Below are 19,302 nucleotides of genomic sequence, written 5' to 3'. Positions count from 1 at the left end.
TCTTTTTACTGTCTCCAGAGTTTTGCCTTTTTTGGAATGTCATACAGTTGGAATTGTATAGTATGTAGCCTTTTCAGATTGGATACTTTCACTTAGTCTATGCATTTAAGGTTCCACCATGCCTTTTCATGGCATGATACCTTATTTCTTTTTAGTGCTAGTATTCCATTTCTGGATATACTATTTATCTATTCATCTACTGAAGGATACCTGGGTTACTTCAAAGTTCTGGCAATTACGAATAAAGCTGCTACAAACGTATGTGCAGGGTTTTGTGTGGACATATTTCAACTCCTCTGGGTAAATAAATACCAAGGAGGGTAATTGCTGGATGGTTTGGTAAAAGAGTATGTTTACTTTTGTAAGAAAGTGCTAAACTGCCTTTCAAGGTGGCTCACCCATTTTGCAACCCCACAATCAATGAATGCGAATTCCTATTGCTCTGCATCCCCATCAACCTTCAGTGTTGTCAGTGTTCTGGATTTTGGTATTCTAACAGTGTGCAGTGTGCGTAAGTGTTTAATAAATATTTGATGAATGATGAAGTAATGTTCAGTGAAAAATATAAAATTGTATAAAATGTGATTTCGGTGAAAAAGCTGTACAGAAAAAGAAGTGGAACAGCAAACAACCAAATGGGAAGAGGGCATGGGCATTTGTGAAAAACAGCTTTATTGAGGTTTAACTTTACATTCCCCCAAATTCACCAACTGTACATACAGTTTAATTAATTCAGTTATACAGTTGTCACCATAATGCAGTACCATGGCCAATTTTTGTTTTCTCATTCCATCTTTTCTGTATGGCAAAGGAGGCCTTATTCTTTGAAAAGTCCCTTCACTTAAAGTTGGGTGGAATTGAACTCTAAAATTACTATCAAATTATTTCCTACTCCTAACAATCTGTTTATCTCTTCAATTTGACATATGCGTCTTTCTAGCATAAAAAGGATTTAAAAAGCAGCAGGTGGGTCTTCTACCACCGTTGGAAGTAAAACTAAAAGTTGTGCAGGCATGATATAACCTAGATTATGTTTGGTGTACTATATAGTAAGATCATTATTCTTGGTCCTTCTGCAAATAAAAAGGTTAATGGGCACGGTCTCAGTTCCCAACGGAAATGTAGGTACTAAATGGACCAAAGGTTAGCAGTTCTCTGTGCTCCTAAATCCTGCTAGCAAAGACTGGAATACACAAGCCGCGGAAGTCTCCCAACCCGCCTGGGAAGCTGGCCGCTACAGTTCCCCGGCTGGGGCCACCGTTTCTCTATTAAGTGCCCAGAGAAGGGACCTTCGCTGTATTTACTTAGATTCTTGTAACAGGGAACTCTTCGGGAAGAAGTGGACTGAGATACGTTAGCACCTACATCCTTCACAGACAGTCCCGGCTCCCAGTGCCCCGCCTACAGCCTCCTACCTGCAGAAAAGCAGAGCAGAGACACCCGGCGCCTCAGGCGGGTCAAGCCTAGCACGGTGGGAGCAAAGAACATGGCTTCATCGTCGGGGTGCGCGATCACTAGGAGGGTCCGGTTTCCGGCTCCCAGCAGACCAGCCTGCTCCTTACTCTCCATTCGTTCGGAGTAGTCCCCAAACCAGAGGAAGCCCCACGATAGGACCACCACTGCCAAACATAGAAGACCCACCACTTCCATGCTCCGTAAGTGGCATTGAGCCTGCGCAATCGGGAAGGCTGCAGCTGTCTCCGACTCCGGCGGGAAAACTGAGCTTCGGAAATCGCGTTCCGAGCTGAACTCCGGCTTGCTGACCTGAAGCTTTAAAAACAAACAAACAAAACACGGGTTCCTGCTATGGTTTTATGCGGATGTATCCTAACATTTCTTCATCGAGTTCTTTTTACTTTGTGGCATTTCCCACGTCTTATGCTTGCTCGGTTTCAGAGCTGAACTGAACCCCTTTGCCGTCCCGTTTTCTACTCTTGTCCTAATTGTGAAAGCTGATTTTAAAACACGCTTCCTTCGCCTCCCCATCGTGCGTTCTCTCTTCACCATTTAGTAACTCACTTCTTAAAACCCGGGACTTTCTCGTAATTACGTGGTTAGACAGCCCCTTATCTAGATGAACACCAACTTTGTTTTGCCTTAATTTGGGGATGTTGGGAGTGGTGGCTTCCCTGAAGGCCAAGTATGCGGTTGCGACGGGGCGTCTAGTCATTTCACTAGAACAGTCAGGCTGAACGTGTACTAAGGAGACGCGAGGCCGCAGGTTCCTCTGGCGGATGACTTTAGGTTAAGGATCGACATCCTGGACAAATCGGCCTTGCCCGGCATTTTAGTGAAGTCTTGGTGCGAATTACAGCCAGAGCCCTAGAAGCTCTGTTGGGTAGGTCGCCCACCCCTACGGCTCCCAAGACGCGGGCATCCTGCTTCCCTCCCGGCTGCCCAGACCCGAGGAGACTGCCGCCGTTCCGCTGCGCCGCGGAGGGGTCACAGGGCCAGCAACGTCCCTCTCCCACGCCCGGGACCGGTCGGCTCGGTGCGCGGCGCAGCGCGTTGGGTCCGGTCCCGCCTCTGTTCGAGGGAACCGCCGCCTCCAGGCCGAAGGACAACGCGAGGGGACCAGGAAGCTCGGCCGAGGTAAAGCCGCGCTCAGCCAGCGGAGGGACTCGGCCTCCCATTCCCCCGGAAGGAGGAGGAGCCGGCGCCGGAGCCGCCTCAGCCGCCGCCGCCGCCGGTGCTGGGGGAGGGAGAGGGGTTGAGTCAAGATGGCGGCCAAGGTGGCGAAGCAGCAGCGGCGGCGGCGGCGGTGGCTGGAGTGAGCGCCCAGCTGGCTGCGTCGAGTGAGGTCCGGAGTAGCGACGCGCGCCAAGGCCGAGTCCTGCCCCTCAGGCCCGGAGGCGCGCCGGCTAGCACACTCCGCCCGCTCCCGGTGAGTAGGCCCCGGCGCCCGTAGCTCCGGCCTCCGGGCCCCCGCTCGCCCGAGGGCTTCTGAGGCTCTCAGGGCACCAGCCGCGGAGTGGCTATCCCGCCGGGCGAGGGGCGTTGCGTACCGCGCAGGTCGGGAGCCGCCCAGCCTCCCTGCCGGTTTTCTTCGGCCGCCCGGGGCGAGTCGGGCGCGGCAGGGAGCTCGGGCAGGGCGAGTGGAGGAGGCTTTTGGAGTTCGGAGGAAGAATGGGCCGGGCCGGGGCGCGGTGTCCCGTGGAGGGGCGTGCGGAGCCCGGAGGGCCGCCTGAGGAAGCCCGGGCGGGGCCGGCACAGGTGGCGGGCCTGGGCTCACTGCGGCGCAGTTGGCCGTCTTGGGAGTGTAAAGGGTAGGGAGGGGGACAGCGGTGGACAAGTGTGTGAAGAGCAAACTGCTTCACCTTTCTGACCAAACCTCTTCTGGGTGTAATGGCGAAGGGTGGGTAGCGGTGGAGATGGCAGAGATCGGAACCCAATACCTTCTGCCTTTTATTCTTGGTGATTTAATGTGCGAAGTCGGTGAATTCTCTTTTTTGGGGGAAGAGAGACTTGAGAAATCGTAATTGAGAAATCAGTCTTGATGGATAGGAGACTGAATTCTTAGAATTAGCTGGATTAGGCATAGTCGCGTATTAAAGGTGTGGATGGGAATAAGTGATATTTATGAAAAGTGTTTGCTCAGGAAGTGTGGCATGCCACAGTGCCGCTTCCACAGAGTTAACCTTGGAGGGTAGTGGTATGAGTGATTCTAATCTTTTGAATTAGTATATTCACCTGCATCAGATTTGCTTCCTTAATTATATCTAAGTATTTTGAAAATTGATTTGTAAAATTCCTTGTGTGCACCCTGGTGAGGCAGTGATAGAAGGCGGAACATTGTGCAAAGGGCAGTGTTTGAAAAGGCCCACAAATATTCATTCATTTCTTCAACATATCTTGATAATAGCTGTTGTTGATGGGTCACATGTAATTATCCCTTCCATAACTGAAGAGTTGATGTTTTGAAAGTGTTCTGATAGACCCTTTCATTTCATAAAGGTATTTATTGGATGGACCAATTGACCTATCAAGAGAAGATCAGTTTTAGAATCTTACTTAGACCAATTTTAGAATCTTACTTAGACGTGGGTAAAAATCACAGAAGAAATAACGAGTTGTTGGAGAAGGAAACAGTGTCTTTATTTTCTCATGCTGTTAAAATGCAGTGGAATTTTATTTATTTATTTTTAATATTTATAGTACACAGTTGCTTTAAGCACACCTGTTAGTGGAAATCAGAAGTTAACATGTGCATGTAAATAATATGTACATACTACATAGGATGTGATAACTTGCAATACCAAAATACTTTTTCCTTTTACAAAAGCCTTGCTGTATGTTGAATTACTCCCCCAGAGAAAATACAAAGTCCTGATTCTTCCTTTAACTTACTCTGTGACATTTTGGAACATTATCAACCTTTCTGTTCTTCAGTTTCCTCATCTGTAATAGTAGGAAAATACCTGCTCTCCTTGGGTTGACTGTCCTGAGCCAAAGGGAGTTAATAGTTACAAAATTGCTTTAAACAGATTGAAAGGGTTATATTTCTGCGAGGTAGTAACAGCTCCCTCTGCACTCCTGAAATGCTTTATCTGCATGTCTCTCATGGCGTTTACACTTTTTTCCTTGTCTTTAGGTATTTGCCAGTTTTATCTCCTCTTGAGGGCAGGATAGGCTCTCTGATTTTATTTTTACGTTTAAGGCAGCATGTAGGATTTAATTTTCTGTGTAGGCTATTGACACTGCAGATGTTTGCTGAACGAATAAACATTGTAAATGTATTCCCATAATTAAAATTTAGCTGTATACACCTGTTATATGCTTTGAAATATCTGTATAGCTATGATTCTCTCCATGGCTTCTGAGGAAACATGTATTTTTAACCGGATGTCCTCGTGGATTTAATCATACAGTAAAGCAAGTATTTGTTTACCCACATAATTAAAAAAGTACAGAATGCTCAAAATTATGTTTTTTTGAATTTGTTGAATAAAAGTTGTTCGAAGGCTAGCCAAATTTACCTTAAGATTTTTTTAACTTTTTTTTTTTTGTGAAATGGTGAGATTTTCTTACCATTGCTATCTGCAGTGGAAAACAAAGGCCTTTGAATAGTCGAGGAATTGATGTAGGTAAATGTCAGGCTATTTGTTACTCATTTTTTTTGTGTGTGTGTTTTGTTACTCACTTTTAATTGTATTTTGTGATCTGTCTTAATTCCAATTTCAAATTGTTGTAGACGTCAAGGAATGATAGATGTCTTTCATATTTAGTAACTTCCATATTGGATTTTACTAACATACGGTACAAAGAAGTAGTAAAGGTTGATCAGGATTTATTATGTATGGACTTCTTTGTTGATTAGAGATTAATGTATAGATCAGCCACTTGTGTTCAGCCAGTGTGAAGTACCTTTTCTGTTCAGAGCATTTACTAGATGCTATAAAAGTATCAAGTTGAGCAGATCAGTTACATGCACAAATAATCCAGTCTAAGTTCCTTGATATTTTGTCCTTTTCAGTTTGTCGATGCAAATAGTGTATTTATGTAGATGGTTAAGAAAATATTTTGTTTCTTTTTTTAATCAGGACATTTTAGGAGTATTGAAAAGTTGTGAAAAACTGTCATGTAACAATAATGTGTGTAGAGCATCTGTTTTTTATTTTGGTATTCTTGTGGTGGTGGTTTTCCTTGAACATTTTACTGTTCTACCATTTTTTTCTATCTCAGAAGATTGTGTGGTCAAAATACTACTTGGCTAGTCTTCAGATACAACATACTTTTATCTATCCTCCTTGCATATGAAAATGAGACCATGCAAAGCCATATGAATATTCCTGTGATCTTCAGTTTGCTACTTTTACTTAAAAGTGATCTCAAAAACAAATCTAAATTGTTTAAAATGCTAATAATTCATAGAATTATGGAGTGTAGAGTCATACAGATTATCTAGTTTTTTTTTAAAACCCATTTTACAGGTGAATAATCTGAGGGTCACAGAAGTGATCTGCTTAGCATTTGAGTAGTAGCAGGATCCAAAATTTTGATACCCAGGATAGTGCTTACTCCATTGCACCATGTCAATCTGCGGGATGATTCAATGTGATGGTTGACAATTTCTTAAAATAAAAATTGAGGTGGATGGGGTGTGAGAGATCACTTACTCAGCTTAATAGTTGAATTTATGGTATTCTTGAAATTTCTGCAATGAAAATACATGTTGAAAAAAATAGTATTGATCTACACCAGTAATTTGATGATCACTGGGAGTTATTTAGTTTGCTTAATATTTAATCTGCTATGATAAATATCTTATTAAAAATGTTTTTGAGGTTATCTGGACCTAGTGACAATTCATGGAATTGAAGTAGGCAGTGATGGAAATGCTGTTATATCAGTGGTTAGGTGATTCAGATCCAAACAGGTTAATTATTTTATAAGTTAGCTATTCCTTGATTCACTTACTCAAACTTCTGGAGAAAAAAATTTTTTTAACTATGAGGATTTCAGTTGCAGAAAAGCTTAGATAAATAACATGAATTCTATTAATGCTGTGTTGAAAAGCTCATACCTTAGTTTTCTGTGGAGTATTCATGCCAAAATGTTTACTGTAAACAAAAAACACACATACACACACACATTTTAAACTCAGATATTCTGTCATTAATTCTGAAGCATGGCATGTTTATTCCATTTGGGCTGTTGAATATTATGTCTATTTTGTATTGCATTAAAAAGGGTTGTTTTTTCTCATACTGTGCTCTTTTTTGGAATGCTGTTTCTCTACCTTAACTTTTCCAAACTCTGCCATATCTAAATTCTGCCTGTTTTGGGGGTTTGAACACACATCCCTTCATCCAGAAGACTCCCTCCTACTCCCTCCTCTCCAAAGATGTCTGTTTTTCATTCTGGGAATTCTTTACTTTTGCCTCTGTTGTAATGTCATAGTTATTTACATATGCATATGTCCATTTAGTCCCCACTTAGACCACAAGTCCATTGTGGGCATGTCTGTATATCATTTATTTTTTAATCCTTCCTGTGTAGTAGAATTTGTTGAAAGCATAAAAAAGAGCCTAGCCCCTAGTTATTTGGTGCAGTTGTTGTAGAGGCTGACTGATACACCTGCAAACTTGGTGATGAAATTTTTTTGGAAATTAAAAATCAGATAGAAATTTACCAGTGTTAGTGAGATAAAATGTCTGCAATCAGTGCATTATCATAGTATTTCTTAAAAAACAAAAAGTTTCTGTTACTTAGTGGGATTTTTGGGAGAAAGAGAAAGTAAACATAGGATTGGCTCATCTCAGACTATGTATTTTTAGAACAGATGTGTTAAGTTTATATATGCAGGAAATTTTGAGTAGTTTCAGTGCTAATAAAAAATTGTGAATTAGGAATATAGGATATTGGTTTATAGGATTATTATAGAATCTCTTTCAAGGGATCCGTTTGAAAGAATAGTACTGACTAGTTTTATATCAAAGATTAAATCTTCACGTAGATTAGTCAAGAGCAAAGGAAAAATCCAGATTATCAAATTATTATATTGAACCTCCTTCCCCCCAGTATCTACTTGAAGAATAAAACTTGGGCCGCTTTTCTGGTTTTGTTTTTGATGTATGTACATAAGCTGATACCAAACCAGGATAAACTGAGGTTATGTTTTTCTAGGAAAATTTGACTCTCAGATTTCTTATGAGGGTCACAAGGGTCGCAGATTGCCTCCCCCCACCCACTATCATACTTCTATTTAACTGACAGATTCTTTCCTTGACAATTTTATTGTCATGCACAGTTCAGAGGCAGAGTAATCTGTTCTAGGCAGTTCATTGCCCTTGGCAGTAGCCTATAGATTTATGTAATTTTGAAATGTTTGGTTTAAGTAATAATCATCATGTCTTTGAACTCAAAGACATTTAATTGTATTACTTTTGATTAAGTCCTTTTAATTCAGTTTTGAGTTACAGTAACTTTTATGTGTTTGGAATAAAACCAAAAGTGTGTGATTTCTATACATAGTGTAAATATACCAGATTTAGGGAGTATATTGTCCGTTAACTCTGTGTGTTGTGTGGGGGAAGGAAGGAGGGAGCTAAATGGAACAGGAGGGGTGGGGTGGAAGAAGTTATGCTGTATTCATACAAAATCATTTTAATGATTGGAAGAGGATATATTATTTAAAAATCTTTACTTGTCTTTAGTTTAATGTAATACATTATTTTGCAGAAGTACAATATGAAATATATAATGAAATTGAAAGTGTTGCATTTTTCTCAGATTTTTTTCTCGTGTGTAAATTTTCTGTATGATGGGATCTGTGGTGTACTATTTTTTGAATGTTACATGTTGATACATTTAGAGCTACCTTGCAGTTGATGGCTACATAGTATTCAGCTTAACAAAATACCATAATCTGTTTAATCAATTTGTGACCATTACTGATTTGTTTTGTCAGAAAAAATAAAGCTGTAGTGAATTGTTTGTGTGTATTTTTTTGTATGCTTGTGCAAGCAGCTTTGTAGGATAGATTACTAGAGTGGAGCTGCTGTGACATGAATAGTACAGATTTGGGTAGATAACTGACACAAATGTATGGGTATGTCCCACCCAAATCCTGTCCAGTAGTGGATATTACAAAATAAAACATTTTGACAATTTGAGAAGTGGAGAAAAAAGTTCTTCAATAGATTTTTAAACTTTCTTAAAATAAGTTGTGTACATTTCTTATTTCTTTTGTTCAGCAAATATGGTAGGGACTCAAACAGGGAGTTTACATTTCTAGTGAGGGAAGACAGTATAATAAAGTAAGGCAAACTAACCCATTTCAGATTGTGATTAATCTGTAAAGGAATAAAAAGGGTGATGTGATTGAGAGCAGTTGGTGGGAGCCTACCTTACAGGGTGCTTGGGAAAGGCCTTTCTGAGAAGATGACATTTGAGCTGAGACTCTAAGTTTTTGAGAAGGAGTCAGCCCCATGAATGAGCCAGCAAGCGCATTCCAGGCCAACAGTAAAGGACAAAGGCCTGAGGCAAGGAAGAACTTGGCACAGAGGAAGGGACAGGAAGGAAACTCACTGTGCTGGGGTATGCTGGCAGGGGGAGGAAGCAGGGGCCTTGGGGGCCCTAGTGGGTAGATGGGATTTTATTTGAAGTGCATGGTAGCCCCTGGGGAGTCTTAAGCAGAAGAGTGATATATTCTGATTTATGGTTTAAAAGAACATTGGCCTTCTGACTTGAGAGAGTATTGAAGCGAGACGTGCAGGTAGGATTTTGTTGCAGCAAGAGGTGCGGATGGGGCAGTAGAGATGGAGAAGCCTGGGAGGCTGAGGGAGGCAGGAGGGGGAGGCAGTGCTGGTAGAAGGGTGTTACTGAGAGCTAAGCACTGTCTGGTGCTGGGGAGGCCAGTGAGCGGAACAGAGGTGGTCTCTGCCCTCACAGGTGTCTGGTGGTTTCATTTTATTTTTTTTGGACAGAATTCAGTAAACTTCTTTTGTCAGTTGCTTTTCTTTGTTTTGGTATATACCTTAGAAATAGAGTCTGTTCATTAGCCTGTTTCTCTTTGCTTCATGATCTTTAGCAGTCTCTGTTAGTGGGTCAAAGGGGAGGCAGCAGAACATGATCTTTAAGATATGTCTCTGCATTAAAAAAGAATTACCTTGAGGAAATTATTTAGCCTTTGTAAAGCCTTTAGATGGGGATAATAATGGCACTAGTGTTTTAGGTTATCTCATGCACACTTAGCTCTTTGTACACTGCCTAGTAGTATATAATGAGGCTCAGTAAATGGTAACTTTTTATTTTTCTCCTTAGGTATTATCATACCTATTAATTCTGGCCAAGCATCTAAAGTTAAAGTGTTTTCCGATCCTAATACACTGTATGTGTGTGTGTGTGTGAATGGAGAAAAGAATTGACAAATAATTGATAATTTTGGCTTTGAATATACTCATTCTTACAGTTGAAAGAGTGAATGTTGCTCAGTTCTGAAAATTAGTTCAGTATAGGGAGGGCAACTGTACCACAAGGCTCTCAGTTGTGCTGTTTACTCCTGCTCGCTTGGGAAACTTCTTTCTCACTTTCTGTAGGGATAAATCAACATTTTCTTTTTTAATTCAAGAATTGACTGCCAGCATTCTGAGGTTAATCAAAAACTGTGCCCTTATTAATGTCCTTCTTTCGACATCATACTTCACTGAGGAGGATACTGTAATCTAAAAGGCTTTTTTCTTTAGCTCCCTTCATCTGTCTCCTAAGTGACATGTCATAATATCAAAAGAGCTTACAAATACCTTTTTACTGACATTCCCCCAGAGGAGCTCCTTTTTAATTTTTTTTAAAGGAAAGAATGTTATATTATTTTACAGTAGAAGTTTTATTCCAGTTTATCATCTTTCTGATTTCACACAAAGTACTGAATTCCCTTAGTTGATTTCTAGTCTCTCCTCTCTCAGAGGTTGGACTCTGAGGTAGGCCCAGGAGGTCAGATTCCTTTAGGTGATTGGGACGCCCCAGAGGCTGGTCCTTGCCTTTCCTTGAACAGTGTACTTTTGGAGTTGGACTAGAGCAGGGCTGCTTTATGAGAATTAGTGAGACCTGATTTGCCTCAGTTTAGAAAGTAATTATTTTGGCATCTGCAGTGTCATAGAGGTTTTCCCCTATCCCATACTTCTCTTTCAAAAGGTTCTATTATTTGATCATTTAAAAGAAAATTGAATTGTGTATTTGGTAGGGTCCTTTTTCTGCTTTGATGAATATGGGCTTCACTTCTGTTGTGACCCTTATTTGATGAGGCATCTGCATTCCTGCCACAGCAAAGTATATTTTTAGCTTTTACCCAAGATAGCTTAGGCCACCTTGAGAACCTTTCCAAGTACATTTTGGTTATGCAAAGGTTGTAGGCCAAAAGCTGGGAGTTCCTGGTGAGGGGGAATTAGATTTTTCTTTGTAAGAGTGTATTTGAAATTTTGTTGTTGCAAGTTGCCTGTTGAGTAAATGTGTGTGTGTATCTTTATTACTTAGTATGGAAAGATTGAAAACTAATTTAATAAAGACCAGTTTCATTTTACTATGTTTTATTACCTGCTTCTAAAGTATAGGAGGCTAGTTCTGGGTTTATTTGTAAAATTCAGGTAAAATGTGCTGTTGTCACTTACAATAGTAGCATCTAGTTCTGTATTATCCCCATCCTAAAATAGGTTTATCTGTGTTTATGATATGAGGGAGCTCCTTTAACCAGGTTCCTTAAACATTTCATAGAATTTTTACATTTCATAAAAATCAAACATGTAACTAACTCTGAGTTAATGAGTTTTGGTGCTCAGAACTGAAATTAAAATTTGAAACTGACACTTAAGGTGTTTCCTTCCCCTAAACTGAATTCTTTTATTTCAATTGTATTCAAGCATGTCAAGTGTTCTGGGGAGGTCTCTTGCTGAACCAGGACTGGAGTGAGGTGGAAGGCAGGGACTAAGACAGAAGACTGTAAAGAAAGGTTCTACGTTACTCATTCTCACCAAATCAGAGTATTTCTTCTTTGTGTATTTTATGTTTGGCTTCCATGTAAGGTGTTTGAGGAAAGAGTGCTGGTTAAAAAAAAGAGTCTACTCTATTGCTCATGGGTAAATTTTGATGAAGCAGGTCACAGTGTTCTCCAAGCTGTAGGTCTCGTACCGTGGGTAGGTCCTGCTTTGACCTTAAGTTTGTAGGGCAGCATTTGCCACTGACAAAGATTACTGACAGAAGGGAAACATGGACAAGTCATTTGACTCATATCTGAGTGACATTGAATGCCAAGTGTTGAACTCAGGACTCACCATTGCTGGAAATTAAAAAAAAAAAAAAAACACCACCACCATACTACGTGGATTTCTCTTCTGGCAGACCACTTGTTGGAAAAAAACATAGATGCCCTTGAGCTAAGATCTTTCTTTTTACCTCTCCATTCTATTTATAGCTTTATTTACTTAGGATGTCTGAGTTGGGAGGAGAGCTCAGAGATAGATCATGTGAGTGTTTCTTAGGGGTGCAGCTCAGAATTACTTGGAAAACTCTTAAAAAATTGTATTTGTGAACATTTTGCTCTACAGCAATAGAATATAAAGAAGCTGTTTATGGACTCATGAGAATGTCAAAATATATTGTTAAGTAATAAAAGCAAGATACCAAACATTGTATACTCTGCAGCCATTTACATAATGGGAAGTGTGTGTGTATGTGCAGGATATTTCTAAAGGGTACATTAGAAACTAATAACTTTGGTTGCCTTCTGGGAGGACAGTTGGGTAGTAGCAGCTGGGGGACAAGGATGAGGAGATTTTTCTCTTTGTATTTATTCTATGGTACTTTTAAAAATCTTAAATCATGCATATAATACCTATTTCCCAAAACAAAACAAACATCAATACCAGCAAAACCCCCACACGTTGGTTTTTCCCCTTCTATCTGGAGCAAGTACAGGTGTGTATAGGAGCCGGATGCTGCCCAGGTGTTCTAATGTGTGGGCCCACTGAATGGTCCCAGCTTCTCAGAGTAGTTCACCACATGCTGAGAAAGCTGCAGATCATCACAGCAAACACTGGCTTCTCCCATTTTTGCCACTGACAACTTTGTGGTAATGTAGAAGTTATTTAATTTCTCTGTGCTTCAGATTCCTGTTTGATAAAATCAATGTTGGTTAAACTCAAGACCTGCCAGTTCTTAGATATTCAGACTTCCATCCGTTGGGTGTGGTAGGGAGCAGGCAGGAAAGAGTCTGGGGAGACATCAAGTTCTGTCTTCTGACTCTCCCCCTAGCTATATTCCCCTGCAGCAGGAAAAGTAAACAATAGTAGGGTGGTAGGTTCAGTTAGAATATTCATATATGATATAGTACTGCATACAAATTTAAAAGTTCTTACTTAGTTTTATATTAGATTGTATGACAATTCTCCAGAACATTTTTAAACCTAGCTGGGTAAAGAATTTGTTTGATTAAAATGGAGGAAACTGGATCAAATTGACACTGGATTTTTTCTTTAATTAGCTCTTCTCAAATTCCTTAAAATGATGGAAACAAAGAAAATGTATATAGTTTTAATTATATATATAAATCCTGTCTTTTTCATGGTAATTTTACATATTTTTATATATATAATGACGATGTGTTCTATATATTTTACACATATTTTTTCCCATCACACATACAGTATTCTCCATCATATGTACATTAAAATATTCCCATCTTAATTATATATACACACATTTTATTTCCCATCTTAAACTATAAACATACATATTCATATTTTAGGATAAGAACACTCGATAGTATAAAGGTATCTGTTCTCCCTTTAGTCTATGAATTCAATATATATTATACATATATGTAATATACAAAATATGTATATTTTATGGGGGCCTGACAAGCTGAGTGATAGTCATGTGAAAGAGCGACATGTCCTAGAATAACTCTGAAAGCTTTGAAAGTAACAGCAAAACTAAGAAGTAAGGGAAAACTTGCCTTACCAGGTATAGAAGCCTCATAATGTCACAGTAAAGACAGACAAATTAGTGTATCCAGAATCATAGATATGTGGAAAAATACTTTGTAATAAAATGACTTTTCCTTTATGAACTGTTTAAGGTCCACAGAAATATGCTGAGAACAATATAGGAAATGTCTATGTGCCTACCGTCTTTGTTTAAGGAGACTTAATATTTTATCATACTTGCTTCAGTTTTTAAGAAATAAAATAGTAAAATTTCTACCCCTCCTTCTTTCTTTAGATGTAACTATTGTCCTAAAGTAGATATGTATCTTAAATATGTTTATTTATAGTACATAAAAATTATGGTATTTTCTTAGTTTCTAATGTAAGGATCATTTAAAAAATTTTCACTCAGCTTTACTTTCTTTTCAGGTTTATATGTTTTGAAACAGCTCTAGTTTATTGTTATTGCTGTATAGTAGTTTATCATATGAATATACCACATTATGGAATTTAGGTTGTCTTCAATTTGTTTGTTATACTGCTGCAATAAATATCCTTTTGTATGTATGTGAGTTTCTCTAGGGTAAATAGTGAAATCTCTGGGTTGTAATGAGGATGGCATTCCAGGTAAGTATGGAGAGGCAGACATGTTCAAAAAGGGTGTTCTTGGGGTAACTGTTAATTCAGTAAAGAAAATATGTTACTTATCTTGCCATCTTTTAGAAAAAAAACAGGTGATTAGGGAGCTAAATGTAATTTTTTTTTTCATTTTTTAAAACAATTTTGGTATCATTAATCTACAATTACATCAGGAATATTGTTTACTAGACTCCCCTATCACCAAGTCCTCCCCTCACAAATCCCATTACAGTCACTGTCTATCAGCGTAGTAAGATGCTGTAGAGTCACTACTAGTCTTCTTTGTGTTGTATAGCCCTCCCCGTACCCCCCCCCCCCACATTATACATGCTAAACTTAATGCCCCCTTTCTTTCCCCCATCCCCTTATCCCTCCATGCCCACCCATCCTCCCCAGTCCCTTTCCCTTTGGTAACTGTTAGTCCATTCTTGGGTTCTGTGATTCCGCTGTTTTGTTCTTCAGTTTTTTCTTTGTTCTTATACTCCACATATGAGTGAAATCATTTGTTGCTTGTCTTTCTCTGCCTGGCTTATTTCACTGAGCATAATACCCTCTAGCTCCATCCATGTTGTTGCAAATGGTAGGATTTGTTTTCTTCTTAGAGGCTGAATAATATTCCATTGTGTGTATGTACCACATCTTCTTTATCCATTCATCTACTGGTGGACACTTAGGTTGCTTCCATTTCTTGGCTATTGTAAATAGTGCTGCAATAAACATAGGGGTGCATATGTCTTTTTCAAACTGGGCTGCTGCATTCTTAGGGTAAATTCCTAGAAGTGGGATTCCTGGGTCAAATGGTATTTCTATTTTGAGCTTTTTGAGGAACCTCCATATTGCTTTCTACAATGGTTGAACTAGTTTATATTCCTACCAGCAGTGTAGGAGGGTTCCCTTTTCTCCACAACCTTGCGAACATTTGTTGTTGTTTGTCTTGTGGATGTTGGCCATCCTTGCTGGTGTGAGGTGATATCTCATTGTAGTTTTAATTTGCATTTCTCTGATGACTAGCGATGTGGAGCATCTTTTCATGTGTCTGTTAGCCATCTGAATTTCTTCTTTGGAGAACTGTTTGTTCAGCTCCTCTGCCCATTTTTTAATTGGATTATTTGTTTTTTGTTTGTTTAGGTGCGTGAGCTCTTTATATATGGGAGCTAAATATAATTTTAAGAAAAGCTTAGTAAGTGTAAGAGGAGAATGTAGAAGAATATTTTTTATTTTGGAGTATAGGTAGTCTTCAGAAAGATTAAACAAGCTATGAATTCTGGAAGAAAATATTTGTAACATAAAGATGGGAAATGGAATAATGGTCAGACTATATAGAGAGAGGTTTCACTTTCCAAACAATCTTCCCTTCCCGTTCTCAGGCCTTGTCTTCTGCCTCACCCTCTTGGGCCTCCTTGCCTTGCACGGGCTTTGGTAGTTCTCTCTGGGAAATGCTGTTGTCTCTCCAAGGCTAGTTAGCTGTTCTCATCTTTCAAACGTGGCTCAAAAATCATTTTTGAATATAATTTGTTACCCACACTGGAACAGTTTTGAGAAGGAAATGGAGCATAACTAATAATGGCACTGGAAGAGTAGCTGTAAAGTGGGCCTGTTTAGGAAATCTGAACATATGTTCATCCTAACTGAGATAGGCTTTCTGTGGTCACCCCATCAGAAATGTATCCCTTACCCCTCTTCTCCCATCCTATTTTATTTATAGCACTTTTTGTCCTAAAGTAGATGTCTGTCTTACATATGTGATTGTTTCATATTATTTTGTGATTGTTCATTGCTTATGTCAGCTCATAATAAGATGGCGTATCTTCATCACCATTCTATGCTAGTGTTTAGAACAGTGTTGGTACATTGTGGTGCTGCTCAATAAATATTTGTTGAATATATAATGTTTCTACTTTTTGTCTTTAAATGTGAAGATACAAAAGACACATGAAAAATTGAATAACAATGGTGTACACAAGTCATACTTTTATATAAAACAAAATGTTCTCGTATCTATGGACTTTTTTGTGCCATATACTCCAAGTAAAATTTCCCATTAGCTAAACTTTTTTAGAAACAATTTTCTGAGCTCATATATTGGATATTTTAGATAGTTCCTTAAAAAACAACCTCATCTTTGGGTACCTCTGTAATGAGTAATCAAGTGAAATTCCTAGAAGTAGAATAAGTGATATATTTTCAAAGCTTATGGTGTATATTGTCATTCTTTAGAAAGCAATTTGTACCCATTTTACATACACACCAGTAGTGTGCCTGTTTCTCCAAACCTTTACCAATAGGCATTTTTTTATTATTTCACCAATTTATTTGGGAAGAGTCATTGTGTTATACTTCTATGTGATTATTGATGAAGTTGACTTCACTAATTTTATTTTTTTGTTAATCCCATATTTTTGTCATGTCTTTTGTTTGTTACAACTTCTTACTGATTTGTAAGAAATACATACATATACATACATTTTGTGTATCAGAAATGTCTCATTTGTAAGAAAACATGTTGGCATATCAAAATTTTGCTATTGTACTTTTTCTAGTTCGTGATTTGCTATTTTAAGGTGTCTGCTGAACAGAAAAAAGCTTTTTTTTTTTGAAGTTAAAGATAACAGTCTTACTATTTGTGCTTTTTGGGGTTGTACTTAGGATGTCCTTCACTGTCCCTAGTTTATATATGTATTTTTTTTAGAATTTTGAAAATCACTGCAAATGTAACTTAGTCTTTTAAAGGACCTGAGATTGGAAATCACTTTGAGAATATTAGTGTCCTTAATTTCTGTGCCATTTCCTAAGAGTCAAGGAATAAATTGAAGGGGAAACAGCAAATGGTAATTTCTGTAATGTGAGCTCTCCAGGGGAAGATTTAGGTTAGAAATGGAAGATTTATTGGATGCATTAACTCTCTTAATACTGTATTTCAGCAAAAAGATATTTTTGCTTCTAAGATGTTATTTACCTTTAAGATTAAAGAAAAACTACTTCTAACTAAACCATAAAATGCCATTGCTTGTAGGATGCCTATTAACTTCAGAATTTGAACATGTTGGTATTAGAATCTGTGAAATATGGTATATGTTAACTTGGACTCCAGCACATTTTTAAATCTAGAGGTTGCTTTGTATTGTTTTTTGTCTGTCTTTTGGCTTGGTAATTAAAAAAAAAAACAGCTTTCTTGAGATATCTCATGTACCATATAATTCATCCATTTAAAGTGTACAATTCAGTGGTTTTTAGTATATTCAGAGATATTTGCAAACATCTTTACAGTCAATTTTAGAGTTTTCATCACCTCAGAAAGCACAATACAATGGAATAATAATTATTCAGCCTTAAAAAGGAAGGTAATTTTGATATACATATGCTGTAATGTGGATAAACCTCAAAGACGTGCTAGGTGAAATAATCCAGCCACAAAAGGACAAATACCCTGTGATTCCGCTGAACATGGGGTCCCTAAGTGTAGTCCAAATCACAGAGACAGAAAAAACGGCAGTTTCTAAGGGCCTGGGGGAGAGAGAATGGGGAGTTAGTGTTTAATGGGGATAGCATTTCAGTTGGGGAAGATAAAAAAGTTCTGGAGATTGATGGTGATAGGTGCACAACAATGCAAATGTACAAAATGTTACAGAAATATACACTTGAAAATGGCTAAATTGGTTAATTGTATGTTAATGTTTATTTTACCACAATAAAAATCCAAGGAAACCTCTATATACTTGACATCACCTGCTATTCCTCTATTCTCATACTTCCATCCCTAAGCAGCCATTAACCTACTTTCTACCTCTATAGATTTGCCTATACTGTGAGAGGAATCATACAAAATGTAGACTTTTATGATTGGCTTCTTAGCATTACGTTTTCATGGTTCCCAAGTAGTAGTGTATCATTACTTCATTCTTTTTTATTTCAGAATTATTTTCCCTTGTATAGCTATATCCAATTTTATTTATTCATTCATCATTTGATTGACATGACATTTGCTTTGTTTCCAAGCTTTGTATAGTTATTTGGGGTTTTAACTTGAGATTTTATAATTGTAAGAAATAAAAACCAAACCCACTTATGTTAAGTAAAAGTGAACTTATTATTTATTTTATTTTTTATAGCACAAAGTCTTTTTTTTTTATTTTGGTATCATTAATCTGCAATTACATGAGGAACATGATGTTTACTAGACTCCTCCCTTCACCAAGTCTCCCCTTACATACCCCGTTAGTCACTGTCCATCAGCATAGTAAGATGTTGTAGAATCACTACTTGTCTTCTCTGTGTTGCACACCCCTCCCCATGCCCCCCCACATTATACATGCTAATCGTAAGGCCCCCTTTCTTCCTCCCCTTTTCCCTCCCCTCCTACCCATCCTCCCCAGTCCCTTTCCCTTTGGTAACTGTTAGTCCATTCTTGGGTTCTGTGATTCTGCTGCTGTTTTGTTCCTTCAGTTTTTTCTTTGTTCTTATCCTCCACAGATGAGTGAAATCATTTGGTACTTGTCTTTCTCCGCCTGGCCTACTTCACTGAGCATAATACCCTCCAGCTCTACCCATGTTGTTGCGAATGGCAGGATTTGTTTTCTTCTTATGGCTGAATAATATTCCATTGTGTATATGTACCACATCTTTATCCATTCATCTAGTGATGGACACTTAGGTTGCTTCCTTTTCTTGGCTATTATAAATAGTGCTGCAATAAACATAGGGGTGCATATATCTTTTTCAAATTGGGCTGCTACATTCATAGGGTAAATTCCTGGAAGTGGTATTCCTGGGTCAACTGGTATTTCTGTTTTGAGCTTTTGAGGAACCTCCATACTGCTTTCCACAATGGTTGAACTAATTTACATTCCCACCAGCAGTGTAGGAGGGTTCCCCTTTCTCCACAACCTTGCCAACATTTGTTGTTGTCTGTCTTTTGGATGATGGTCATCCTTACTGGTGTGAGGTGATATCTCATTGTGATTTTAATTTGCATTTCTCTAAAGACTAGTGATGTGGAGCATCTTTTCATGTGTCTGTTAGCCATCTGAATTTCTTCTTTGGAAACTGTTCAGCTCTGCCCATTTTTTAATTGGATTGTTCGCTTTTTGTTTGTTGAGGTGCATCAGCTCTTTATATATTTTGGATGTCAACCCTTTATTGGATCTGTTATTTATGAATATATTCTCCCATACTGTAGGATACCTTTTTGTTCTATTGATGGTGTCCTTTGCTGTACAGAAGCTTTTCAGCTTGATATAGTACC

The 19,302-nt window shown here is 38.6% G+C and overlaps 2 protein-coding genes across 17 annotated transcripts in view; one reads left to right on the top strand and one right to left on the bottom strand.

Moving 5' to 3' along the window:
* PIGL (phosphatidylinositol glycan anchor biosynthesis class L) overlaps positions 1-3,293 on the bottom strand; it is a 103,229-nt gene extending 99,936 nt beyond the window's left edge. The window contains exons 1-2 of one of the 3 annotated variants that reach the window (XM_017671387.3): positions 3,006-3,293; positions 1,416-1,770 (exon numbers count right to left, since the gene is read on the bottom strand). In XM_017671387.3, coding sequence (XP_017526876.1) covers positions 1,416-1,650 — 235 coding nt within the window. In that variant the 5' untranslated portion in view covers positions 1,651-1,770; positions 3,006-3,293. Of the gene's footprint in view, positions 1-1,415; positions 2,631-3,005 lie in introns of those variants that run through there. The other 2 variants (XM_037013196.2, XM_037013201.2) reach the window with 2 other exon arrangements.
* NCOR1 (nuclear receptor corepressor 1) overlaps positions 2,719-19,302 on the top strand; it is a 185,883-nt gene continuing 169,299 nt past the window's right edge. For 8 of the 14 annotated variants that reach the window (XM_037013094.2, XM_037013071.2, XM_037013068.2 and 5 more), the window contains exon 1: positions 2,721-2,884. The gene's annotated coding sequence lies outside the window, so the exon portion shown is untranslated. Of the gene's footprint in view, positions 2,885-19,302 lie in introns of all 14 variants that reach the window. The other 6 variants (XM_037013076.2, XM_037013058.2, XM_037013084.2 and 3 more) reach the window with 3 other exon arrangements.

Source organism: Manis javanica, chromosome 4, assembly GCF_040802235.1.
Source record: "Manis javanica isolate MJ-LG chromosome 4, MJ_LKY, whole genome shotgun sequence".
In the NCBI taxonomy this organism is placed as follows: Eukaryota; Metazoa; Chordata; class Mammalia; order Pholidota; family Manidae; genus Manis; species Manis javanica.
Note: the sequence above shows the minus strand (reverse complement) of the source record. Positions and strands in the feature narration are given on the sequence as shown.